The following is a 27,810-nucleotide window of genomic DNA, read 5'->3' as shown; positions in this document are numbered from 1 at the left end:
GAATAAAAGAGCAGTGTCTGAACAGCAACATTCATCCTTTTGTGTCAGCTCTTGCCATATAAATGAGAAAAATTACTAGTAAATTCTCCCTCTTCTTGCCTTTCAATGATTTTCTTCCTCCCATTAGCATCTTCATTTGCTGTGGTGTGACCACAGAAAGAGGGAGAGGGGGAGGGGGAGGGGGAGGGGGAGAGGGAGAACATAACACACACATATATGTATGTATGTAAGCCTAGGTTATGCATATAAGAAAAAATATGTGATAATCTCTTTTTTTTTTCATTTCAGTAGACTCTTTTCTCCCCTCTCTTCAGTTTAGAACCGTTCCTCCTCCATCATACTCCTTTCCTATTATGTGTCATACATAAGAGCTATGCATTTTTATTCTCTACAAAGAAGAAAAATCCAGTTTTTCTTCTTTCTGAATCTGAGTTCAGTTATTTTACTTAAAATGATAATCTCACTCAATTTTCCTTCAAACTGAACTCTATTCTGAGCTGGGCATGGTGGTGCATGCCTTTTATCCCAGCACTTGGAGGCAGAGGCAACTGGAACTCTGTTCAAGGCCAGTCTGGTCTACAGAGTGAATTCCAGGACAGACAGGACAGACAGAGAACCCAGTCTCCAAAACACAAACAAACAATAACAACAAAATCAAGAAAAACTCTTTTTTGTAGACGTCACAATTTCCTTATCTATGAATTGGTCTGTGGACAGTTAGACTGGTTCTTATCTTGGCTCTTCTGAGGAATGTGGCCATGAGCACAGCTGCAAAGCTATCTCTATGGCATTCTTGGATCCTTCGGTTATCTGGTTATCTATCCAGGACGGGTCCACTTGGTTGTGATGGTAGTTCTAGTTTTAGGTTTGTGAGGAACAGGCACACTGACTGTCACAGTGATCACACTAGTTCAGTCTCACTGGGAGTCAGTGTATTCGTTTCCTAGTCGCTCTATAACAAATTGCTACATGTATAGTAATTACTCCTTGAAAGTTGAAGAGACCAGAAATCTAAAACCGAAGCTTTGGTAAGGCTGCTTTCTTTCTTCAGGCCTCAGGTGTTTCCTTATACTTTCCAGCTTTTAGAGTCTACCCTCATTCCTGACGTCACAGTTCCTTCTTACTTTCACTTATTGTGTCTGTAGCACGTCTTACTACTTATTCTGATCCTGTTGTCTGCCTCTAGTGACAACTCTTGGCCAACCTTAATCATACAAGGTAACTTTCTCCAGCTCAAACTCAAGTTAAATACACATATAATGTCTATTTTAATACTTAACAGACTTACAGGCTTCGGAGATTATCATATGGATATCTTTAGCAGGCAAGTATTTATCCTACCACAATCACCAAGTTTAGACAAAAACACACGTTGCATTTTAAGGGTGTGACAATAAAGGAGCATGTTGTTTCTACGCTGGGAAATGACATGAATACAGGTAGTAGGTATAGAAACCAGAATAATTTATAAGACCTTTAAAGAGTCCAAAATAGCTGAGTGGTGGTGGTGGTGCATGCCTTCAATCCCAGCACTCAGGAGGCATGAGTTTGAGGCCAGCCTAGTCTACAGAACAAGTTCCAAGACAGGCTCCAAAGCTACACAAAGAAAACCATCTCAAAAAACCAAAGAGAGAAAAAGGAAACGGGGGAAAGAGAGAGGGAGGGAAGGATAAAGGGGGGGAGGGTGCAGTCAAGTTGGAGAAAAGTCCACATCACACATTTGCCTTGAAGGTAGAAAGATCCCAGCATTGTGTATTCATGATTGGGAATTATGGGAAGTTCCAACGTAAGCCTTCAACTGGCAATGCATAAGCAGCAGTTTTGAGAATGACTAATCTAGAAAGGACAGGACATAGGCACTAAATATTTTGTCTCTGTTCAAGCATCACTAATATCTAATGTTTTGTCAAAAATATTTGCAGGAGAATTGGTAGCAATTCCAGAGGAGAAGGAAAAGCAAGGGAATGGTAATTCTAGACTCTGTCCACCTATAGGAATGCAAGACACAGACAAGTAAGACCTTCTCATAGTGCTCTGCAATGCAAGACAATTTCCATTTTAAAGGGAGATGAAAAAAATACACCAGGCTTACCTCATTGCCACATTACTTCCATCAATAACAATTGGTCTCAAGTTATCACTATTGTCTATTTCATCTTCCAGAGACAATTCGGGGCTTGCGATCTCTCTGGAGCTAGCCCCTCGGGGCAACACGAGACTCACGTTGACTTGCCCTTCTGAGTCACCTTTGTTTCCAAGTCTGACAAGCTCTGCCAATACATCATTAATAAGTGATTCTGGGCCTAGTTTATTAAGCACTGATTGAATCTGTTCTTCTGCATAGCCCAGCTTTAGAGCAAAGTCCATCTTGGCTTGGTATTCCTTCTCCAGGTCTAGCTTCCCATCCTGTAATATGCTGCTCTGGGAGAAGCTTGGCCGGTCCAGGCAGGGTGACCGACAGAGCTGGCGATGTGGCTTAGAGGGCATCTCTTTCTTCTTCTGCGGAGTATCTGCAAGTTGGCAGCTGTTGTGGCCACTCTTAAAGCCCAGCTGTTCAGGGTCACTCTCAGAGCTCATCCAGTCTTCAGGGTCAGCATTGCCTCGCTCTGTGCTGGCCTCCTGCCGTGGCTGCTGCTTCTCTTCCTTGGAAGCACTCTTCTCCATTTTCGATGTCTCTGCTGCAGCTGTGGCCGTCATCCCGTTCCCTGGCTCCTCAGAGATTTAATCAGCTATTTTTCTTTTTAACCTGCTTGGAATCCATGTACAGGAGCATTCCTCTAGAGTAAAATGTTGGGGTAGCAATGGTGCAAGAGTTTATCTGGTTCTGTATGTTCAGATGTTAGGCAGTCTCTACAAACAAACACATATAGCATAATCATATATAATAAACTTCTGGGAAAAACAGAACACACAGTTTTTCCCTCAGAAAGTGCGCATTCTTTAGCATTTGACTTTTCTGTTTACAATGGTATAGAGAATCATTAATTCTCATAATTACAGACAAAATTTCAATTGGGGTAATAAAGATATAACGCTTGAAAGCACAGATAAAGTTATTCTTACAAATTTGAGAGAAATTGAATTCTTACAGACTCTCTGTGTGTGTGTGGTTTGTAGACAGGACTCTTTCTTTTTCTTTCCTTTTGCTAGCAAAGTATTTCTAGATAACCCCTCCAGATCCTTCTTCTTATGGATGCAATCTACTCCTGAGAAGAATCTACTCATCATTACTTTTTACAAAATGTCAGGAATCTCATCTTTTAGAGAATCCAAATAAAGATTAAAACTGCTTTTAGACAACTAACGTATCATGCAAGGGAAAATTACAAAGTGATGTTTTAGATGTGGGAAAGTGTATATGTGTGCGTGTATGTGTGTGTGCACAAGCCTGAACATACTTTGCCACCTCTTTCACTTATTGTAACTGGTAAACAAAAGGAGCAGACGAGCTGTGCTTAGTGATGCATACCTCAAGTCCCATTATTTCAGGAGGCCATGACAGGAGGTTCCCTTGAGCCCTGGGAGAGATATCCCTCCCCATAGGCAACAGAGGGAGACCCTGTAAATTAGAAAAAAGAAAAAAAAAACAACTTAACTTATTTGATAAACATTAAAAAAAATAATTACAGAAGAGAATTAGACAATTTTATTTCTCTCTTCTCTAGCACACACTTCACCTGTCTTGACAGTTTTCAGTTCTAATTTTTTCTCTTCTTGGAATTTGAGTTTTTCTTCTGTGTAAGGTGAAGACATTCCCTGGTATCTACCAGGATAATTGCATTTACATTACAAGCTTACATAAGAAGAGTGACGAAGGTGCCTGGGAAAGTCAATAGAATGCAGTAAATTCTCAATGCAAATTCGCCAAGGAAACAGCAGATTTCACAGTGCACAAGGTTTCCCTTTTGGACAGGATCTGTCACTGTAGCCCAGGCTGGCCTTGAAGTCATAGGAATCCTCTTGACTCAGTCTTCGGAGTGGTGGAATTATAAACGTAAGTCACCACATCTGATCCAGACCTGTTTTTACATTTTACTTTTATTTTTGAGAAGGTTCTCACCATGTAGCTTGGCTAGCCTTAAGCTTGTTACAAAGACCAGGATTGCCTTGAACTCATTGAAGTCCAGGAGCCTCTGCCTGCCCGGTCATGGAATTAAAGGAATGTACAACCATATGCACCTATTTTTTTTATTTTCATATTTTTATTTTTGAGATTAAATTACATGATTTTTTTCCCATACCCTTTCTCTCTCCATGTACCCCAGATTGCTCTCTTTCAACTGTAAGGCTTCTTTTTCTTGAACTAGTTTTCCATTTTGTGTGTTTTGGAGGAAAGTGGAACAAGGCTAGTAGATCTGTGAGCATGGGAACTCTTTTCAGGCACCAGCTGTGCCCACTAAACTAAAACAAGGTTGTCTGTAAAACCAATATACCAGAGACTTTCAGATCATGCTAATTCTATTTATACAAACAAGAAGAAAAGCTACGAACAGGCCTAACAGTGTCATGGCTATTCCTTTACTTTGAGAGTCTTATCTGGAAACATGAATACAGAAATGAATTTTCTGAGCTGCTATTAAGGAAGTGTGTAAAAACTTCTCTAGTGACTACACTGCTACTTTTGGCTTTACACTTTTCTTTTAGCTGAGTTTGGTGGCTCATGTTTGTAATTCCAGTCCTTGGAATCTGATACAGGAATATTTCCATGAGTTCAAGGCAAGCCTGGTCTACACTGTGTGACCATATCTCAAAAAAACTTGACTTCAGTGAATTACCCAATACAGAGATGCCAATTTTAATTTTGCTTTCCAGTTCATCTGGGTTATTCAAACTTTCAAGCTCATTTTCTTTGTAAGTTTTGCATTGATTGATTTATATTTTGTTCTCTTCAGAATAATATCTAGTGTACAAAATGTACTGACACTTTTGTCTAACACTTATGCAAAGCTCCAAAATCACTTAAAAACAACCATTTATAGGACTTCATATTTATTTTGGGTATATATTATTAAGTTTTTGTTGCTCTTAGATAGTATAGTATATATTACTTTCCAATATATAGTATACTATATATTGTTTTTTCTTCTCTCAGGTATTTCGCTCTCTTTACATTGACATCCTGTGAAAATTTCAACCATGTTCAAGAAGACACACATGATTAAACTCACAGAAAATGCTTTACAGACCAGAAACTCTTATTGAAATCACAGTCATTGTAACTTTTTTCACTTAAAGAGAAAACACTAGCTCAGTAAAAATAAGCTTGTATAGACCTTTAAAGCCATTAAGCCATTTAAAGAAAATTATTGATTATTTGTCCTACGTCTTGTATTAGTATGTGCCACATATTTTTATTTGTTTCAGAATAGAACCTGAAACAAATTTCTATACCTATATTCATTGTTTAATTACTTTCAGCTAATAAACAATTTAATATTTTATAATACTTTCTTTTTGGTTTTTGGAGACAGGGTTTCTCTGTAGCTTTTGGAGCCTGTCCTGGAACTAGCTCTTGTAGACCAGGCTGGCCTCGAACTCACAGAGATCCACCTGCCTCTGCCTCCCGAGTGCTGGGATTAAAGGCAGGCGCTCACCACCACCTGGCAATACTTTATATATATAATTTTATCTTGCATATATGTATAAATTTTATATACATATAATTGTAACACACACAAAGTGTGTATATGTGTTCATATTCACCCCTCCTTTATCTTATTTTGTCCTCTATCGACCTACTCTGGTTCCCTTCCTCCCCCTAATACTCTTCCTGTTTTCATGCTATTTATATATACTGTTTTTTTTATTGAGATACAGGATATCATATAGTCCAGGCTGGTCTAGAACTTGATAGCTGAGGATGACCTTGAGCTTCAGATCCCCCCCCCCACACCTCCACCTCTGAAGTGCTAGGGTCATAGTTATGTACCACCACATTGGGCTATACACATATTTAAATTTAGATTTCATATATAAGAGAGAATGGACAATATTTGTCCGTCTTTTCTTGTTTCTATTACCCTATCTCGTTACCTCCTCATCCACTATTAGACGCCTTACTCATTCAACAGAATGTCATCCAAGAGAACAGTCATTCTACTGTTAAGTTTAAGTGTAGATTCTACATATGTTTAAGTGTAGATTCTACATATGAGTGGTAATATGATATTTGTCTTTCTGAGTCATATTTGTCCTTTTAAAGCTGGTTTATTTCACTTAATATGTTATTTCCATTCCCATACAAATGGCACAATTACATTCATTTTACTACTAATCAAACTGTTGTGCATATCGGTTTACCACACCTTTCTTTTCTGTTTGCTGATGGCCATCTGGGCCTTCTCTCTATCTTAGCTACTTTGATTAAGGTTTAATGCTGTAATAACCACTGATGTGTATGTCACCTCTGAAGTATGAAGTTTCATTACCTTCTAGTACTCTTCCTAGTCACTTTTAAAACTATGTTGTTTAGTTCTTTGGCTAAAGATCCATTTTTTATTGGTCTTTCTAACCCTGGAGCTTAACACATTGTCAAATACTGTTCTTATGAATGAAGAGGTGCCACACTCCTGCTGCCTTGTCTCAAGAAGTTTGCAAACTTGCATCTAGGTTTTCCTGGGACAGCTCTCAGTTTGTGAACATTGTTCTAGTAAAATTACGAACAAAAATTCCCTCATTCTCTCGAGTCCCAGATTGAGTAAAATGAGAGGAGGGATAAAAAAGTAATGGAGGCAGATGGGGAATATGATCAATAGACATTATTTGTATGGAAATGTCATAATGATGCTCACTATTTTGTACACTTAATATAAAAATTTAAAATACATGGGGGCTGGAGAGATGGCTCAGCGGTTAAGAGCATTGCCTGCTCTTCTAAAGGTCCTGAGTTCAATTCCCAGCAACACATGGTGGATCACAACCATCTGTAATGAGGTCTGGCGCCCTCTTCTGGCCTGCAGGCATACATGTTGACAGAATATTGTATACATAGTAAATAAATATTTTTTTTTAAAAAATTAAAATACAGGTTGGAGAGGTTAGGAGCACTTGTGCTTCCAGAGGATCCAGGTTTGATTCCCAGTACCCACTTGGTGCTTCACAGCCATCTGTAATTCCAGTTCCAGTGAATGGATGGCTTCTAGTCTCTAGAAACATCAGGTACTCATGTAGTACACATATGAACATGAGGGTTACTACTCATACACATAAATATTTCAAAAACTGATGTGACTGTCTTGGTCAGTGTTCTATTTCTGTGACGAGACACCATGAACAAGGCAATCCTTTTAGTCACTCTCATGGCAAGTAGCATCAAGGCAAACATGATGCTGGAGAAGAAGCTGAGAGTTCTGAACCCCCAAGCAGCAGAAAGAGAGAGCCACTGGACCTGGCTTGGGCTTCTGAAACTCCAAAACTCACCCACAGTGACCCCTTCCTCCAACATGCCACATCTACTCCGACAAGGCTACAAGGGCTAACCCTTTAAGTAGTACCACTCCCTAGTGACCAAGCATTCAAATATATGAGCCTATTTGGGGCCATTTTTATTCAAAGCACCACATTCCACTCCCTACCCCCATAGGCTTGTAGCCACATCCTAATGTAAAATACATTTAGTCCCACTTTAAAAGTCCCCATAGTCTATCACAGGCTTCCAGTAGAAGACATGGCCTAGATTAAATCTGCATTAAATATCCAGATTAAAGGTGTGTCTTTCTGCCTCAAAGATTCAGAATAGAAGTAGACCTTCCAACTTTAAATAAGCAGAATTTCCTCACAGATATGCCTTCCATTTTTGGCTTTTAGTTAATTCCAGTTGTAGTTAAGTTGACAGCCAAGAGTAATTATCACAGTGACAGAGTCTGTTGCTTTAAAATGGAGATTTGATATAGATAGAAAAATGGATATCTGGTTATAAACCGCGCCTAGTTGTTATTTATTTAATTATTTAAAAGCCTGTGGTGTTATAAATTGCACTTTAAGAAAAAAGTAACAATCTCTGGACAGTAAAAAGTCTTTAAAATGCGGGGGGGGAGGATGTGGGGAGGAACTGGGAAGAGAGGAGGGAGAGAGGAGAAACTGATTGAGAGTACATATCCTCTCCCTCCTTCCTACTTACTATCTGTTTGCTGTTGTGTCAACAAAATGTGATTGTCCTCTCTCTTCTTTTTCTGTCTTCTCTATTCTATCCATCACCTACTGCTATGGCACTCCAGTCTTTCTGGACTCTAATCCTACAGGACCATAAGCTAAAATAAACTTTCTGCCAAAAGTTGTTTCTTACTTATCATAGCAACAGAAAACTAGCTAACACTAGTTAACACATGGTAACAGGAGGCATAGCACTGTTGCCGTGAAGAAACTTTTTGGAGGCACGTGGAAAACTTTGAAACTTTGAACTAAATTAAAAGTTAAATACTATAAAAGCTTAAAGTGCTGCTCTTCTAAGAGCCTGGAAGACTGAAGTGGTGAGAGTAATATGGGAAATAGAAGTTTGACTCATAAGGTGTCAGTGAGGAAGGTTTCTATTAGCAACTGGGAAATAGCTCATTAACATGATGTTTTGTCAAAGACTATAGCTGTTTTGTGCCTATGTCTTAAGAATTGATTTGAGGCTGAATTAAAGAGTAAAGAACTAATTTATTTGATGGTGGAAACTCTTCAAGGCTGCCTACCATTGAGTCTGTGGCATGGTTATTGTGGATAGCTGTTACACTGGTCTCTAATGAAAAATAGCAAGTTGGGAAGAAAGAAATACAAAATGTACAGATTAGCGAGGAAAAGAGCCTAATGTTACAGTCAAGGTATGTGCTGAAAGATAAGTTCTAATGGTTAAGGACATGTATATTGAGGAGAGGCCTTCTTGTGTGAAATTGAAACAATGGGAAGGGTACATTGAAGGGAAGGAAGACCTCACCTAGCTAAGCTTCCAACTTGTGAAAAGAGAAAACCTGAGGGGTTGCTCGCTTTGGGAAAGTAATTGCTTCAACATACAAAACCTGACAGGTCGAAGTGGGCAAGGTTCCTAGACTTGGCAGAGTCGTACATCTGGTACTGACTTAGGAAGCATGAAAAACACAAGAATGAGAGGCCAATGGATTATGGTTTTTGGTTTCAGAGAGCTACTGAAGACATGGAATGTGTGGTGGTACTGGTCAGTGCGAGAAGGCCCTGAGAGTTCATTGCAAAGTTATTAAACTGAAATTTGGATTTCAGAGTAGAACCCAAGATGCTGGTGATGCCAAATCTTCAAGATATCTGCCAATGACAGCTAACTGCACATAGTAAGTAGAATCAGCGCAAGGTAGAGATGTATGTCTTTGGCAGAACATTGGAAGGGCTAAGCTATCTAAGACTTTTAAAACTAAAGCTCCACATTGACATGTCTATTATTGTCATCCTTGTTCAATTTCTGTTTAGGTGGTCATGCTGGTGAAATGTTATCGGTGTAATTTCTGACGTTCCTAGGAGACCCAATCTCCAAGGACAGAAAAAAGCCCAGGTCTTAACCGTACTCAAAGAACTACAGGAAATTAAGACATGCTAACTGTAGGAGAAATAGTCTTTCTCAGGAAATGACACATCAATTGCTTATTTAATACCAAATGATAAGCCATTAAATCATATATACATGTAACATTATATAACATTAAACAGACTGAAAAGGTTTTATATAAATATATACACATGTGTTATATATATGAATAAAGGTTTTATTTATATTTGTATTTATATACATATATATTTTTATATATTTAGGAAATATATATATATAATAAAAATATATCTGTAGTTAGATCTCAGAGACATTGAGTGAGAAGGGAAGACAATCTCTGAACATGGGACACCATTACATGTACTACAGCTATGGACTGAATACTAGCATTTATCGCTTTCTTTACTGCAGATAAAGTGTTCTTGACACCGTCTTCCCTACCATGATGGATTATATTCCCATTGCTTATTTAATATATGTTTTTGATTTCACAGGAATTCACAGTTAAGTGATTTTCTTTGACTGCAGATGATACTGTTTTTTGTTGTTGTTCTTGATATTTTGTTTCTAAAGTGTTGTGATGTGGGATTTCCCTCTGTATGTTGTGACTACCATTGGTTAATAAAGAAACTGGCTTGGCCTGATAGGGTAGAACAGAGCTCGGCAGGGGAAACTAAACTGAATGCTGGGAGAAAGAAGGGCAGATTCAGAAAGAAGCCATGTAGCCCTGCTGGAGACAGACACTGGAACTTTAGTCTGTAAGTCACAGCCACGTGGTGATACACAGATTAATAGAAATGGGTAAAATTAATCTGTAAGAGTCGATAAGAAGCTAGAGCTAATGGGACAAGAAGTGATTTAATTAATACAGTTTCTATATGATTATTTTGGGGCTAAACAGCTGGGAACTAACTAGAAGCCTCCTTACAACAGTGTTGAGATTGATGAATACCAGGGAACCTTTTAGAGATAGACTATATGCACATTTTATTTTTTAATTTTATGAGATTGTAATTTAATTACATTTATTTCTTCCCTATCCTCCCTCCCCATTCTCCTTCAAATTCTTTTTTCATTACTACTGAAGACACGTAAGTATTTGTGTATACATTTATAGTCCCAAATATAACCTGATGAGTCTATACAACATTTCATATATGTATGTTTTCAGGGTTGACCATTTAACTGGACAATCAATTGGTGTGTTCTTCCCTGGGGAGGAGAATCACCTCTCCTGCTTCCAATTTTACTCTGTTGCCTGTAGTTCTTTGTGAGACATCATGGAGTTTTTCCTAAGTTTGGCCTGTTCATTGGAGTCATCCTTGTTTAGCTCATGTTTGAGTGGTATAGTTGGTGAGACTTTATGAGTAGAGCTTCTGATGTTACTAGGAAACAATCTCACGACATATTCCCTGATCTTTTAGCTCTTACAGTCTTTCTGCTTCCTCTTCTACGATGTTTTGTGAGCCTTAGTTATGGTAGTGTGTTGTAGATGTATCTACTGGGACTGGGCTCCACAACTCTTCATTTTTATTGGTTGTGGTTTTCTGTATTGGTCTCTATTTGTTGCAAAAAAAATTGTCCTTGATGAGGGGGAAAAGACTAAACTTATCTCTGGGTTTAAGGACCAATGTTTATAGATTGTCATTAGGGACCATGCTGGTTTAATAAATTAGGGGTTGTAGATTCTCCTCCAATAACCATAATTTCACTAGCACCAAGTAGTTATCTGGGTTTCCAGTGCCAGGCTATTTCTTAGCAACACATAGGTCTTGGCCTTGCTAAGAACAACAAATATAAAGTAAGTGGACAGCTAGTACAATGACCATCACATGATGGTTATCCACTTAATGTTAATTTTATGGCATTTTCTTCATATTCTTACTATAGGAACTTTCTATCTACAAAGCACGTTCACATTTGTTACTTCAGTTTGTTCTCACAAAAACTGTATGAGGTAAGGATTATACTTTTATTACTGATGAGATAGTATTTTCAGTAAAAGTAAATCAATTGCCTAGATTTACAGTCTGTAAAAAGAGGCAGAACTACAATTTCAACTTGGATTTTCTTACTTCATATTAAGGATTTTTCTTATGTTCTTTTTTTTTATTAAGAAAAGAAGAAAAAAAACATAAACAAAAAACAAGTTTCCACCTCCTCCCAGCCTCCCATTTCCCTCCCCCTCCTCCCACCCTTCTCCCCCTCCTCCCACCCTTCTCCCCCTCCCCCCACTCCTCCCCCCCTCCCTCTCCAGTCCACAGAGCAGTCCGGGTTCCCTGCCCTGTGGTAAGTCCTAGGTCCTCCCCCCTCCGTCCATATCTAGGAAGGTGAACATCCAAACTGGCTAGGCTTCCACAAAGCCAGCACATTAAGTAGGATCAAAACCCCGTGCCATTGTCCTTGGCGTCTCATCAGCCCTCATTGTTCGCCATGTTCAGAGAGTCCGGTTTTATCCCATGCTTTTTCGGTTACAGTCCAGCTGGCCTTGGTGAGCTCCCAGTAGATCAGCTCCACTGTCTCAGTGGGTGGGTGCACGCCTCGTGGTCCCGACTTCTTTGCTCATGTTCTCCCTCCTTCTGCTCCTCATTGGGACCTTGGGAGTTCAGTCCAGTGCTCACGTGTGGGTCTCTGTCTCTATCTCTATCCATCACCAGATGAAGGTTCTATGATGATATGCAAGATATTCGTCAGTATTGCTCTAGGATAGGGTCATTTCAGGTTCCCAATCCTCAGCTGCCCAAGGAACTAACTGGGAACCTCATGTTGGGCACTTGGGAGCCCCTCTAGGGTCACATCTCTTGCTCACCCTAAAGTGGTTCCCTTAACTAAGAATTGTGGTTCCATGCTCCCCTATCCACCTTTCCTTTATCCCAATTCTCCTGATTCCCCAAGTCCCCCCTCCTTCCCTTCTACCTTTTCTCTCCCCATCTCCCCTTACCCCCATCCCACCCCACCCCACCCCCAAGATCCTAATTTTCTCCCCGGCAATTTGGTCTACTTCCCTTAGCCAAGAGGATAACTATATGTTTTTCCTTGGGTTCACCTTCTTACTTAGCTTCTTTAGGTTCACCTATTGTAGACTCCGTGGCCCTTATTTATGGCTAGAAACCAATTATGAGCGAGTACATCCCATGTTCATCTTTTTGGGTCTGGGACACCTCACTCAGGATAGTGTTTTCTATTTCCATCCATTTGCATGCAAAATTCGAGAAGTCATTGTTTTTTACCGCAGCGTAGTACTCTAGCGTGTATATATTCCATACTTTCTTCATCCATTCTTCCATTGAAGGGCATCTAGGTTGTTTCCAGGTTCTGGCTATTACAAATAATACTGCTATGAACATAGTTGAACAAATGCTTTTGTCATATGATAGAGCATCTCTTGGGTATATTCCCAGGAGTGGTATTGCTGGGTCCAGGGGTAAGTTGATCCCGAATTTCCTGAGAAACCGAAACACTGACTTCCACAGTGGTTGCACAAGATTGCATTCCCACCAGCAATGGATGAGGGTACCCGTTCCTCCACAGCCTCTCCAGCAAAGGTTATCCTTGGTGTTTTTGACTTTAGCCATTCTGACAGGTGTAAGATGATATCTCAAAGTTGTTTTGATTTGCATTTCCCTGATTGCTAAGGAAGTTGAGCACGACTTTAAGTGTCTTTTGGCCATTTGAACTTCCTCTGCTGAGAATTCTCTGTTCAGTTCAGTGCCCCATTTTTAATTGGGTTAATTAGCATTTTAAAGTCTAGTTTCTTGAGTTCTTTATATATTTTGGAGATCAGACCTTTGTCTGTTGTGGGGTTGGTGAAGATCTTCTCCCAGTCAGTAGGCTGCCTTTGTGTCTTAGTGACTATGTCCTTTGCTTTACAGAAGCTTCTCAGTTTAAGTAGGTCCCATTTATTCAATGTTGCCCTTAATGTCTGTGCTTCTGGGGTTATACATAGGAAGCGATCTCCTGTGCCCATCTCCTGTAGGGTACTTCCCACTTTCTCTTCTATCAGGTTCAGTGTGTTCGGGCTGATATTGAGGTCTTTAATCCATTTGGACTTGAGTTTTGTGCACGGTGATAGATAAGGGTCTATTTTCATTCTTCTACAGGATGACATCCAGTTGTGCCAGCACCATTTGTTGAAGATGCTTTCTTTCTTCCATTGTATACTTTTAGCTCCTTTATCAAAAATGAGGTGTTCATAGGTTTGTGGGATAAAATCCGGGTCTTCTATACGATTCCATTGGTCGACTTCTCTGTTTTTATGCCAGTACCACGCTGTTTTCATTACTGTAGCTCTGTAATAGAGTTTGAAGTCAGGGATGGTAATGCCTCCAGAAGATCCTTTATTGTATAGGATTGTTTTGGCTATCCTGGGTTTTTTGTTTTTCCATATAAAGTTGATTATTGTCCTCTCCAGATCTGTGAAGAATTTTGATGGGATCTTGATGGGGATTGCATTGAATCTATAAATTGCCTTTGGTAGAATTGCCATTTTTACTATGTTGATCCTCCCAATCCAAGAGCAAGGGAGGTCCATCCATTTTTTGGTATCCTCTTCAATTTCTTTCTTCAATGCCTTAAAGTTCTTGTCAAATAGATCTTTCACTTCCTTGGTTAGATGTACCCCAAGATATTTTATGCTGTTTTTGGCTATTGTGAATGGTGAAGCTTCTCTGATTTCCCTCTCTGCTTCCATATCCTTTGTGTATAAGAGGGCGACTGATTTTTTGGAGTTGATCTTGTATCCTGCCACATTACTAAAGCTGTTTATCAGCTGTAAAAGTTCTTTGGTGGAGTTTTTGGGGTCGCTTATGTACACTATCATATCATCTGCAAATAACGAAAGTTTAACTTCTTCCTTTCCAATTCGAATCCCCTTGATTCCATTATGTTGTCTTATTGCTATTGCTAGAACTTCAAGCACTATATTGAAGAGGTATGGCGAGAGTGGACAGCCTTGTCGTGTTCCTGAGTTAAGTGGGATGGCTTTGAGTTTCTCTCCGTTTAATTTGATGTTAGCTGTTGGCTTGCTGTATATAGCTTTTATTATATTTAGGTATGACCCTTGTATCCCTAATCTCTCCAAGACTTTTAACATAAATGGATGTTGAATTTTGTCAAATGCTTTTTCAGCATCTAATGAAATGATCATATGGTTTTTTTCTTTCAGTTTATTTATATGCTGGATTACATTGATAGATTTTCGTATGTTGAACCAGCCCTGCATCTCAGGAATGAAGCCTACTTGATCATAATGGATAATTTTTCGGATGTGTTCTTGGATTCGATTTGCCAGTATTTTGTTGAGGATTTTTGCGTCGATATTCATGAGTGAGATTGGCCTGTAGTTCTCTTTCCTGGTTGAGTCTTTGAGTGGTTTTGGTATCAGAGTAATTGTGGCTTCATAAAAGGAGTTTGGTAATGACCCTTCTGTTTCTATCTTGTGGGATACATTAAGGAGTATAGGTATTAGATCTTCTTGGAAGATCTGGTAGAATTCCGCATTGAAACCATCTGGTCCTGGGCTTTTTTTGGTAGGGAGGTTTTTGATAACCTCTTCTAATTCTTCGCGACTAACAGGACTATTTAGATTGTTCACCAGGTCCTGATTTAAATTTGGTATATGATATTTATCTAAAAAAGTATCCATTTCCTTTACATTTTCCAATTTTGTGGCATATAGGCTTTTGTAGTAAGATCTAATGATTCTCTGAATTTCCTCTGTGTCTGTGGTTATGTCCCCCTTTTCATTTCTGATCTTATTAATTTGCAAATTCTCTCTCTGCCGTTTGATTAGCTTGGATAGTGGTTTGTCAATCTTGTTGATTTTCTCCAGGAACCAGCTTTTTGTTTCATTGATTTTTTGTATTGTTTTCTGTGTTTCTATTTTGTTGATTTCAGCCCTCATTTTGATTATTTCCAGTCTTCTACTCCTCCTAGGTGAGTCTGCTTCTTTTTTTTCTAGAGCTTTCAGGTGGGCTGTTAAGTCTCCAATGTGAGCTTTCTCTGTTTTCTTTAAGTGGGCACTTAGTGCTATGAACTTTCCTCTTAGGACTGCTTTCATAGTGTCCCATAAGTTTGAGTATGTTGTTTCTTTATTTTCATTGAATTCCAGGAAGACTTTAATTTCTTTCTTTATTTCTTCCTTAATCCAGGTATGGTTCAATAGTTGACTGTTCAGTTTCCATGACTTTGTATGCTTTCTGGGGGTAGCATTATTGTTGAATTCTAACTTTAATCCATGGTGATCTGATAAGACACAGGTGGTTACTAATATTTTTTTGTAACTGTGGATGTTTGTTTTGTTACCGACTATGTGGTCGATTTTCGAGAAGGTTCCATGAGCTGCAGAGAAGAAGGTATATTCTTTCCTATTTGGATGGAATGTTCTATAGATGTCTGTTAAGTCCATTTGATTCATTACCTCCATTAATTCTCTTATTTCTCTGTTAGGTTTCTGTCTGATTGACCTGTCCATTGGTGAGAGAGGAGTGTTGAAGTCTCCTACTATTAGTGTGTGCGGTTTGATGGCTGCCTTGAATTTTAGCAATGTTTCTTTTATGTACGTGGGTGCTTTTATATTAGGGGCATAGATGTTCAGGATTGAGACTTCATCCTGATGAACTGTTCCTGTTATGAGTATAAAATGCCCCTCTCCATCTCTTCTGATTGATTTAAGTTTAAAGTCAACTTTGTTAGAGATTAGTATGGCCACACCTGCCTGTTTCTTAGGTCCATTTGCTTGATAGGCCTTTTCCCAGCCCTTTACTCTGAGTAGGTGCCTGTCTTTGTGGTTGAGGTGTGTTTCTTGTAAACAGCAGAATGTTGGATCCTGTTTTCTTATCCAATCTCTTAGCCTGTGCCTTTTTATAGGTGAGTTGAGTCCATTGACATTAAGTGATATTAATGACCAGTGGTTGTTAACTCCGGTCATTTTTTTTTAGTCGTAGAGTTTGTGTGTTTCCCTTCTTTGTTTTGTGTTGGTGAAGGGTCTCTAGATGTCTGAGTTATTGTGGTCATTGTTGGACTCCTTGGTTAGTGATTTTCCTTCAATTACTTTCTGTAAGGCTGGATTTGTGGCTGCGTATTGTTTAAATTTGTTTTTATCCTGGAAAATTTTATTTTCTCCATTTATAGTGAATGAAAGCTTGGCTGGGTATAGTAATCTGGGCTTGCACCCATGGTCTCTCAGTTTCTGCAGTACATCTATCCAGGACCTTCTGGCTTTCATGGTTTCCATGGAGAAGTCAGGTGTAAGTCTGATAGGTTTACCTTTATAAGTAATTTGGCCTTTTTCCTTTGCAGCTCTTAATATTCTTTCCTTATTCTGTATGCTTTGTGTTTTGATAATTATATGGCGAGGAGATGTTTTTTTTTGATCCAGCCTATTCGGTGTTCTGTATGCTTCTTGCACCTTCATAGGAAAATCTTTCTTTAGGTTGGGAAAGTTTTCTTCTATAATTTTATTAAATATATTTTCTGGACCATTGAGCTGCCCTTCTTCTCCTTCTTCTACTCCTATTATTCTTAGGTTTGGTCTTTTTATTGTGTCCCATATTTCCTGAATGTTTTGTGATGAGAGTTTGTTGGACTTGCTGTTTTCTTTGATCGGTGTGTTTATTTTCTCTATGGTATCTTCAGAATCCGAGAGTCTTTCTTCTATCTCTTGTATTCTGCTGGTTATGCTTGTTTCTGTAGTCTCTATTCGTTTACCTAGATTTTCCATGTCCAGCCGGCCCTCTGTTTGTGTTTTCTTCTTTGCCTCCATTTCAGTTTTCAGGTCTTGAACTGTTTCCATTATCTGTTTGATTGTTTTTCCTTGGTTTTCTAGGGTATCATTCACTGATTTATTCAATTCTTCAAACTTTCTGTTATATTTCTCATCCATTTCTATAAGGGCATTTTTTACATGCTGTTTAAGGGTGTCAATCACTTTCATGAAGTCAATCTTTTCTCCTTCCTCTTGATTAAAGGGTTCTTGTCTTCCCGTTGTGAGGTCGCTTGTTTCTGGTAGCTTCATGTTGCTTTTCAGCTTGTTGGGCGAATTCTTGCCTTGACGTCGGCCCATCTCTTCTTCCAAATGCTCCCAATGGATCTTCTTTTACTGGATCAGGTCTCCTTGCCTACCAAACGCTGTCTCTCCCCAATGTTGGCTCTCTGGCGATGAGAGATCAGGCCTCCCTGCTGGTTGGGCAGCTCGCAAACAAAGCACCTACCCCGCTTGGTGCAGGCCGGCCACAGAAACAAAGGAACTGCTGCCCGCCCGGGAGCCCCGAGTACTCGGACCCAGCGCCCAGATAGGCTGGGCTGGGCGATGCCACGCGCCAAAAGAGGGCAGTGGGGGCGAAGTGGGGAGGGCTCTGGACGGAAGCTGGGTGGGCCAGGAAGAAAGAGGCAGCACCCGGGGAGTAGAGGCCTTGCAGAGAGCCCAAGAAGGACAGGGGGCCAAGAAACCCCCGAGCTCCCCGTCCCAGGCTGGCGCCGTGGGCCAGAAACTCACCCCAATGCTGGGTCTCCTGGCGCCGAAAGATCAGGCCTCCGTGCTGGTTGGGCAGCTCGCAGACAAAGCGCCGACCCCGCTTGGTGCAGGCAGGCCCCAGAAACAAAGGAACTGCTGCCCGCCCGGGAGCCCCGGGTACTCGGACCCAGCGCCCAGATAGGCTGGGCTGGGCGATGCCACGCGCCAAAAAAAAGCCATATTAAGGATTTTTGACATAATATCAAAATTGCCTATGATTTGGGTATTCTTAGTGAATACTTAAAAATTGAAGATGTAGTTAAAACTAACATATGTCATGAGGAATTTTTTTTTCTAAATCTTAAGGTTGCACAAAACAAAAAGACTTATATGGTAAACCTTCTTTGAAAAATATCTGAATGCATCTAAACTATGTTATCAAAGAGGCTTCAATTCTTTGAGCAGTTGTATAAAACTGTACATGATTCTAGAATCAGAATGAACTTTGCATTGCGACTTTTAGCTAAATAAATAAGATATTTAAAAATGGAAAGTGTCGTTTCTATAGTTACAAAAAATACACCTACTCTGAAAAATATGATTTCTACTTTTATAATATATGAAAAATGTAGAAGAAAAATGTCATAATCAACACCTGTCTTTCTTTCTTCTTTTCTCCCCTCCCATTTCCTTCCTTTATTTTCCTGATTCTTCATTAATTGTATTCTGGGGATTGAACCCAGGGTCTCAAGGATGACATAAAAGCACTCTACCACTGCAATATGTCCTAGCTGGAAGGTGTTTTCTATATTGTTGAAAAAGGCTGTTTCTTTGGCTAATGCTGTTCCCCCCTCCACATTTACACATGAGGGCCGATAAAGTATTTTCTGAATATATCACAGGAAAATGTTTTTTTTTAAATGAAAATAAGAGTAGAAACTCATTTATATGAAAATATATAGTCATGCTAGAAGTAAATTTAGAGAAAATACTTCAAGGTTTAAGCCTAGGAAATGACTTTCATAAAGAAATCTAATAGGTCAATAAATAAATTCAAAGATGACAAATATGATTTAATGAAATTAAAAATCTTCTGCACAACAGAGGAATTTATTAATTGAAGAGACAACCTACATAATATGTGAAAAAATTTGCTAACTATAGATGCCCGAGAAGTAGCTATAATATGTAAAGAGCTCAAAAATGAAATAACCTAACCACCAAATTGCTTAATCAATAAATGGGCTAAAGAAGCAGATAGGCAGTTCTTAAAATATGGATAAGTGGCCAATAAATATAAAAATGTTCAGCATCCTTAGCTATCAGTTGTGGTAGCCCACATTTAACTTGATTTCCATCTGGTGTCCATTCTGACTTAAAAGTCATTTGAGTTCAAGTTTGCTGCTCTGCTTGCTCAAGTATCCTTGAGGGTTGTGAGAGAGTTCTGACAAAGCCCATGGGAGAGAACATTCTTGCCCATTAGCGAGAACACATAATCTATTTAGATGCAGGCTGTTAAATGCCAGCCAAAGGTACATCTAGGTTAAAAATATTTTAAAAACTGTTTGCAGGACTCATCGGGATAGGTAATTGTAGTGGCATTACAATTGTATGCTAATAAATAAAGACTGCCTGAAGCTCTGAGAGGAAAACAGTCCCACTGGTGACCCTTACAGAACAGATTGTGGTAACACACACCTTTAATCTAAGTAGCCATAATGGCACACACCTTTAATCCCAGTAACCACACTAGTTGCCATAGAAACTGGGCGGTGCATACCTTTAATGATGGTGCTGCATGCCTTTAATCCCAGCCCTAGAGAAGATTATAAAATGGGTGGGGGGGAGCTCTCAGTCACACAGTCTCGTTCTGAGATTCCAGAAGGCAGGATTGCCATTTCAGACTGAGGTCTGGCTGTTTTGCTTTTCGGATCTTCAGGTTGAACCCCAATTTCTGACCCTGAGCTTGTATTAATCGTGTTTCAGGTAATGAGGCTACTTGCTACTTTCTCTCAAGGACAGTACAGGGAAGTGATTAACTGATTATACTGTTCTTTGATCTGCTTTTGCCTGTAATTAGTATATATGTTGGCTGAGAAATAAACTCAGGACTGTTCAGAGTAAACTGGTAATCCCCCAAATCTATCCTATGTTTTCTGTCTCAATTTCTCTCAATCTAACACTTCTTCAGCCTCAGCGCCCCCTCCCACATACCCTGGCTGACTTTGTTGGAGCAGGCTCCAACAACCAGTGAAATGAAAATTAAAATAAAAAGGAGATTCAATTTTACCTCAGTCAAAGTGGCCATGTTTAAGACAAACAAGTGCTATGGAGGATGCAGGGAAGAGAGATAGAATCTTTATATATCACTAATAGATATGCAAGTTAGTATGGCTACTATATAAATCATTATTGAGGTTCTTTAAAAATCTAAAAGTAATGTGAACACATGGTCTCCCAGTCTCACTCTGGTGTATATACCTGCTGGACTATAATTCAAAATATCACATAGATCCTTGAACATCCATGTTTATTGTAATACTATTCGTAATAGCCATGTTCTGTAATTTGTCTAGGTGTCTGATAACAGATGAACAAATAAAGGTAAATGTGATGCTACACAAATTGGAATTTTACTCAGTCATGAAGAACAACATACATTATGTCATTGCAGTAAATATGGATGTAACTAGAGTTCACCTTAAGCAAAATAGGTATATATGTTTTCATTTTGTCTCTCTAATTTAGATTTCTTGCCTCATTAGTTTCTCAAAAGCCACACTGTAAGAGTCCAAATTTCTTCTGTTGTTCATTGACTTAGTTAGGGTTTTTATAGCCATGGAGACACTATAACCATGACAAGTCTATAAGAAATATATAAGGAAATATTTAATTGGGGCTCACTTATAGTTTAGAGGTTTAGTCCATTATCATCATTATAGGAAGCATGGTGGCATGCAGGCAGACATGGTGCTGGAGAGGTAGCTGAGAGTTCTACATCTGCATCTGCAGGCAGCAGGATGAGACAGTAAGCCACTAGGCCTGTCTTGAGCTTCTGAAATGTCAAAGTCCACCCCCCAGTGATAACTTCCTTCAATAAAGTCACACCTACTCCAACAAGGTTACACCTTCTAATAGTGCCACTACCTATAGGCCTATGGGGGTCATTTTTATTCAAACTACCACACTTATTTATAGTTCAGCATTTTTAAAGTTTGTAAGCCTTGTTTTATGTCTTACATATAATGAATCTTGGAAAAATTTCTACGTGTATTTAATGAGAAAAATAGACCCTCTTATTTAGTAGAATGTTCTTTAAGTTTTATGTATTTGATTTATAAACACAACCTGAGTCCAATGCTGTGCTATGATTCTCCTGTATGGATAATCTATCTACTTTAAAAATGGAAAACAAAAGTATACAACTATTATTCTGTGATGGAGGAAGGTCATTGGCTAATAAAGGAACTGCCTTGGCCCATTTTATTGGTTAGAGGATAGGTGGGAGGAGTAAACAGAACAGAACGCTGGGAGGAACAGGAAGTGAGGTCAGTCTCGACAGCTCTCCTCTCGGGAGCAGACGCCTGAGAGAGACGCCATGCCCCGCTCCTGGGCAGACACACGCCATGAAGCTCCGACCCAGGATGGACTAGGCTAGAATCTTCCCGGTAAGCGCACCTTGGGGTGCTACACACAGATGATTAGAAATGGGCTAAATTAATATGTGAGAATTAGCCTAGAAGAGAATGGGCCAAGCAGTGTTTAAATGAATACAGTTTGTGTGTTGTTATTTCGGGCATAAGCCGAGCAGGCGGCCGGGGTGCTGGGAACGCAGCCCCGCCACTCTTATTACTACAATTCTGTTTCTATGCTAATTTATAATTCTGTTATATTCACTTAATGTGTTTGGTGCTGAAATGGTAGATCCATACAGATTTATGATAGTTACATCTCTATGGTAAACTGACATGTTATATTATATAATGGTACTTTGTTGTCACTTGCTTCTTTGTATCATTCAAAGTCTATTTTACCTGATATATCCATCTTTGATTACTTTAAGCAATAATTTGAAAGGAACATATTTGTACTTTTTCATGTTTAGTCTATTTTATCCTTATATTTAAAGAAAGTGTCTTTTGGGAGTCAGTTGTTAAATTTTGTTCTTAAGTAATGAAGTAATTAGACATCTTTTGATTTGGGGTCTTAATCCATTTGCATTTAAGATAATTGTTGACAAATAATTTTCTATCTTTCTCACAGTCATTTAGTTCTTGCTTTCGTTGTATTGGCCAAATTCATTTTTGACTGATTTTTGGCATGCTTTATTTTTTGTTTGTACTTTTATTAGTATTTTTTGTGGTTACCATAAGGTTCATATTAAACAAGCTTTGGGTGTCTATTTTTATGCTGACATCAACTTTGGTTTAGATGTATGATAATTCAACTTTTACTTACATGTAAAAATTGCATCATGATTCATATTTTTCATTGTATATCATATACATCTTTAATGAATAGTTATTTTAAGGAAGTTTTATCTTTATACCTTTACATTCAAATTCAAAAACTAGACATCAAAGTATCAAATAATCCTATTAAAAATGGGGTGCAGAGCTAAACAGGAAATTCTCAACAGAAGAATCTCAAATAGCTGAAAGACATTTAAGGAACTGCTCAACATCCTTAGTCATCAGGGAAATGCAAATCAAAATGACTCTAAGATACCTGTCAGAATGGCTAAGATCAAAAATACTGGTGACAGCTTATGTTGAAGATGATGTGGAGTATGAGGGACACTCCTTCACTGCTGATGGAAATACAAATTTGAACAGTTACTTTGGAAATTAGTATGGCAATTTCTCAGAGAACTGGGAATCAAACTTCTCAAGACCCAGCAATACCACTCTTGGGCATATACCCAAAGTGTTGGAGCCCACAAGACTATACAGTAAATGTACAGCTGACAGATTCATAAAGGCAGACCCATGAGTGTACAATTTATGGGACAACCTGTTTTGCAGAGCTGCAGGAACATTCATCTTTTGGAAAAGTCACTGTCATATCTGTAAAAACCTTGTGAAGCCATGATTTTTCCCTTCAAAATGGGATTCATTCCGCAAACACCTTTGCAGTGTAACTTCTGCACAGGCAGTGGAATGACCTTGCTCCATTCCCCCACTTCATGAGGCCTTAGAGCGATAATATTTACTCTTTGTTCTAACAGTCAAATTTACATAGAGTCAGTCACACAAAACTACCTGCTAACAGACATGTAGAGATTTCTATAGCAGACAAGGCAGGCACTGAGCAGGAAGGAAGCATGCCCCACCTTTGCTAACAAACACAAATCTAGGCATCCCCAAAACTGGTTATCACCAAGGAGGTTAGATGAGGAAAATGGGTGAATTTAGGATTCAGGGATGTTTAATAACTTTATCTAATGGTTTGGAAAGTCAGTTATTTCCCTTTGAATGTTGGCTCTTTCATGGATTGGGCCACCTCTTCTGGAGTACAGCTTTGTCAGGTTCTACCTGTCCTTTTTTGTGATTTTGATATGCATATTATCATTGTTCTTCCTATGAAATTTTCCAACTACATCTGTAAAAATCTAGAAACCTTGTGGAGATCACCTCTTATACTCCTTATACTTTTTCTTCTCTTTGCTACTTCTTCTACTTCTCTTTACTCTCCTTCTTTCTTCTCCTTCTTCTTCTCTGCGCCTCTTCACTTCACTTTTGCCCCTTACCCAAAAAATAAAGAACACACAGAGGTAACGTACTTGCGTTAATCATTTTACCCTCAGATACTCATCTGCCATAGACATCCAATTCTGAGCCCTTAGTGAGTACTGAGGCTGATACTCAAGGCCCCTGATACCAAAGGATGCACACTCATACCACAAGAACACCTGCTCAACTATGTTTATAGCAGCCTTATTTGTAATTGTCAGAACCTGGAAACAATTTAGATGCCTCCAACTAAGGAATGGATAAAGAAAAGGTGGTGCATTTATACAATGGAGTGTTACTCTCAGCTGTAAAGAACAATAGCATCATGAAATTTGCAGGCAATGGATGGAACTAGAAAAAAATCATCCTGAGTGAGGTTGCCCAGACCCAGAAAGACAAACACAGTATGTGCTCACTCATAAGTGCACACTAGATGTAAAGCAAAGGATAACCAGATTACAATCCACAGCTCCAGAGAAGGTAGGTAACAAATAGGACCTGGATGCATTGACCTCCCTGGGAAGGGGAAATAGATGAGATCTCCTGGGTAAAATGGCGGTAGGGGAGCAGTAGAAGGGAGGGAATGGAAGGATGAGAACATGAGGGAATGGTGAAGTAATAGGGGCGGCAGGGCTGCGTTCTCAGCACCCCCGGCCGCCTGCTCGGCTAGCTTATGCCCCGAAATAACAACACACAAACTGTATTCATTTAATCACTGCTTGGCCCTTTAGCCCTAGCCCTTACTGGCTAATTCTCTTATCCCGATCAACCCATCTCTAATAATCTGTGAGAACCGGTCTTACCGGGAAGATTCTAGCCTAGTCCATCCTGGGTCGGAGCTTCATGCAGGGAGCGGGGCATGGCGTCTCTCTCAGGCGTCTGCTCCTGAGAGGAAAGCTGTCGAGACTGAGCTCACTTCCTCTTCCTCCCAGCGTCCTGTTCTGCCTACTCCTCCCACCTATCCTCTAACCAATAAAATGGGCCAGGGCAGTTCCTTTATTAGCCAATGACCTTCCTCCATCATTTCCCCTTTTTCGGTTTAAACAAAAAAAAAAAAGGCTTTAACTTTAACATAGCAAAATTACATATAACAAAACAGTTATCAAGTAAAAGTTACAATAATCTTTATCATAACTAAGGAAAACTATAACTATAACTAACTATTCATAACTCCATCAAAGACTCCAGAAAGATATATTACCTAAGTAAACAAAAACTAAGAAACTTCAAACTCTAGAAATGACAAAGACATCTCGCTGCCTGGACAGTCACCCAAAGTTCTTTTGTACCTTTGGGGCATCCATCTTCAGCCTTCAGGCCCATGGTATCCAGCAGACATTTCCATAAAGCAGGAAAATTCAAAGTCAGTTCAGTCACTATCTGTTGTGTCCTGCAGAATGTCTTATAGACTCTTTCATGAATCAGGAACCCCGAAAGATCATCTCACCTTAGGCAAGTTCAGTAGTCCTCTCTCTGTGGGTTTTTTGTGTCCAGTTTATGCAATAGTCCAGGCAAGAGCAGTTTCTTGCCCAAATGGCTATCAAAACTCCATAACGAGCCTCTTCGATGCCCATCTTCCTCTTGAAGTAGATTGGTGCTGCCAGGAGCAGAGTGTCTCATTGTCATGAAAAGTCCTCAGTTATTAAAACATTAAATGTCCTATTCTGTAATCTTTGAAAGACATGAAGAATGTCTATCTAACTGAAATACATCTCTATATATCTAGAAAATCTAACTAACATGACTACAAGCTTTACTATTATCGATGATTATCCATTAACAACCTATATTTCTTAATTATACAGTACATATTTAAATGAACTACACAATCACAATACCTTAATCAAAATCAGAAACACTTATACATATAACAAAATTGACCTTAAATCTCTATCAATAAAGCAAAATCTATACTAATGCAAATTATTCATACCTATATCATATCCCCCTTTAAATGTAAAAGAACATTTATAAACATTTTTTGGGAATAAGGGCGCAGTTATTTCTCTCCAAACTGCTTCCTGCTGAATGGGGGCGTCGTTAATTAGGTCTTTCATGGTATAACCTGTGTGCTAGTTTCATCTCAGTTGGCAGTTGAACGAAACAATTTTCTAAAGATGTTCACTGCAACCCTTCAGGAGGGCGTGGTCCATCATACCATATCGGGATAGAAGAAATGAACGGCGTCTCATCCTCTGTGAAAACAAAATAAGAAACTCCTTTCCAAAGTATCATATCCTTAGATCCAAATTCAATATATCTATGTTGGATTAGTTCAGAAGCATTTATAAACAAATATCTTTTAGTAGCTGTTGCTCTTTCCTCAGCATTCAAACAATTCAAAGAGAGCATAATAGCATACAGTATCAAAATTCTCTGTGTATTTTCCATCTTTGTGCAGCTTTTTTTTTAACCTCTATTTTGTTTATTTTTACTGTTAACTCTTTGCTTTTTGAGACAGGTTCTCTGTATCTTTGACTTGAAGTAACTCTGTAGACCAGGCTGTCTTTGAACTCTCAGAGATCCGCCTGTCTCTGCCTCCCAGGCATTGGGATTAAAGGTGTACACTACTACACCTTGAACTCACAGAGATCTGTTTGTCTCTGCCTTCTAGGCACTGGGATTAAAGGCGTGTGCTACCACACACAACAACTCTCTTCCTTTTTTTTTTTTTTTTTTACTTTAGGAACTTCAACTTTTAGTCTGCATATATTTTTAACACACTGTAAAGCATTCAGAAATTTTCTTTGTCTTTGAATCTCTCTTTACTGTATATCTCTCTTTTTCTGACCACACGAGTCTTTAATTTACCAAGCAATATCAGTAGGATTAAAGGCGTGGCTTTGCTGGCTGGATCCAGCCCATTCCTTAGCTTTCCAGCCTCAAGGCTGAGGTACTGGCTGTAGCCAGCAAGCAAGCTTCAGCAGCTTGTGCTTGCAAACCACACAAACCGCCTGCGTAAAAGAGTCAGAGTTTGTCCTGGCAGGACAGCCCAGAAAGCCGGCATTTTTAAACGGCGCAGCTTTTTTCCTGCTACGGCTGAAAACCGAAAAGCATACGTTCAGCTTTTCGTCAACACCGTTTAAGTGTATCGTGGCAGGACCTCTTAATGAGCTGCAGGCTTTGCAGCTAAAGCTGAGTCAGGAAGCTTCTCTTTGAAAGACCCCCGTGGTAGGCAGTCTTTCAGACCGGGGAGACCCTCCCAAGGAACAGCGAGACCACTCTCCGGATGCAAACAGCAAGAGGCTTTTATTGAGTACACAGGTACCTGGGGCGGCTTAGTCTTTCGGGAGACAAGCGCGCCTGCAGACTGGGGGAAGGTCTTTTTATAGGAAAGAGGGCAGCAGAAGCAGATTACAGAAGCAAACGCATTGTTAGTGGTCAGTTGGAATGGGGCCAGGGGCACAGGGGGTTTTTCCTCTCCCAGCACAGATGTATGGGAACAGACATCCTGTTAATTGATGTCCTGTCCTAATCTATGGATATAAAGATCCTGTTTTGCAGCCAGGGACCCTGACCTTACTCTGCACTTACAGTCGTTCGTCAAAAGCTTTGTGAAATGACGTTACAGCAGATAAGCTGGGATCTTTCATAGGGGGAGTGAATTACTGACATTCTAAGTTGGGCACATGTGCTGACTATAGGCATCCCCCGTTTCCCTAAGCAAACGGGATGTTCTCATTAGAGCAGGCCAGCTGCGGGTTCCTTATCGCTTGGGGCCAGGTGGCTGACCGGCTGACCGCAGATATCTCGCCTGGCTTCTCGCCCTTGCTTTCAAGTCGAACTTCCCTGCTCTAATTACTTGCGTTGCTCCAAAGTTTAAGCCTTGCAAAATGGCATTACTGCTGCTTAGTGAGTGGGGGTCTTTCATTCCCCCCTTTTTTTTTTTTTTTTTGGATTTAATCATAAATTTATGTGTTCAAAGACCTCTACGTCATTCTGCTTTAATATCTGATATTGCTGGGAGAGTACCATGGTTTGGATAACTGAAAGTCTGTCTTTTATAAATTGCACCAGGCGATTTAAAATGTAAGGGCCGATTGTAAAGATAAGAAGTAAAATAAGTAGGGGCCCAGCTATAATGGAAATTAAGGCTTTTAACCATGGTGATTTATTAAACCATCCTTTAA

The 27,810-nt window shown here is 39.4% G+C and overlaps 1 protein-coding gene across 4 annotated transcripts in view; it reads right to left on the bottom strand.

Annotated features, from left to right (window-relative positions):
- The window catches only part of LOC121445059 (probable ribonuclease ZC3H12B), a 214,322-nt gene that overhangs the window by 18,386 nt on the left and 168,126 nt on the right, over positions 1-27,810 (bottom strand). For all 4 annotated transcript variants that reach the window (XM_041647042.1, XM_041647040.1, XM_041647041.1 and 1 more), the window contains 2 exons: positions 3,470-3,559; positions 2,093-2,850 (listed from right to left, as the gene is read on the bottom strand). In XM_041647042.1, coding sequence (XP_041502976.1) covers positions 2,093-2,697 — 605 coding nt within the window. In that variant the 5' untranslated portion in view covers positions 2,698-2,850; positions 3,470-3,559. The remainder of the gene's footprint in view (positions 1-2,092; positions 2,851-3,469; positions 3,560-27,810) is intronic.

Source organism: Microtus oregoni, unplaced genomic scaffold (genome assembly GCF_018167655.1).
Source record: "Microtus oregoni isolate MIOR12 unplaced genomic scaffold, Mior012 000155F_ref0000269, whole genome shotgun sequence".
Lineage (NCBI taxonomy): Eukaryota > Metazoa > Chordata > Mammalia > Rodentia > Cricetidae > Microtus > Microtus oregoni.
This window is presented reverse-complemented; position numbering and strand designations above follow the sequence as displayed.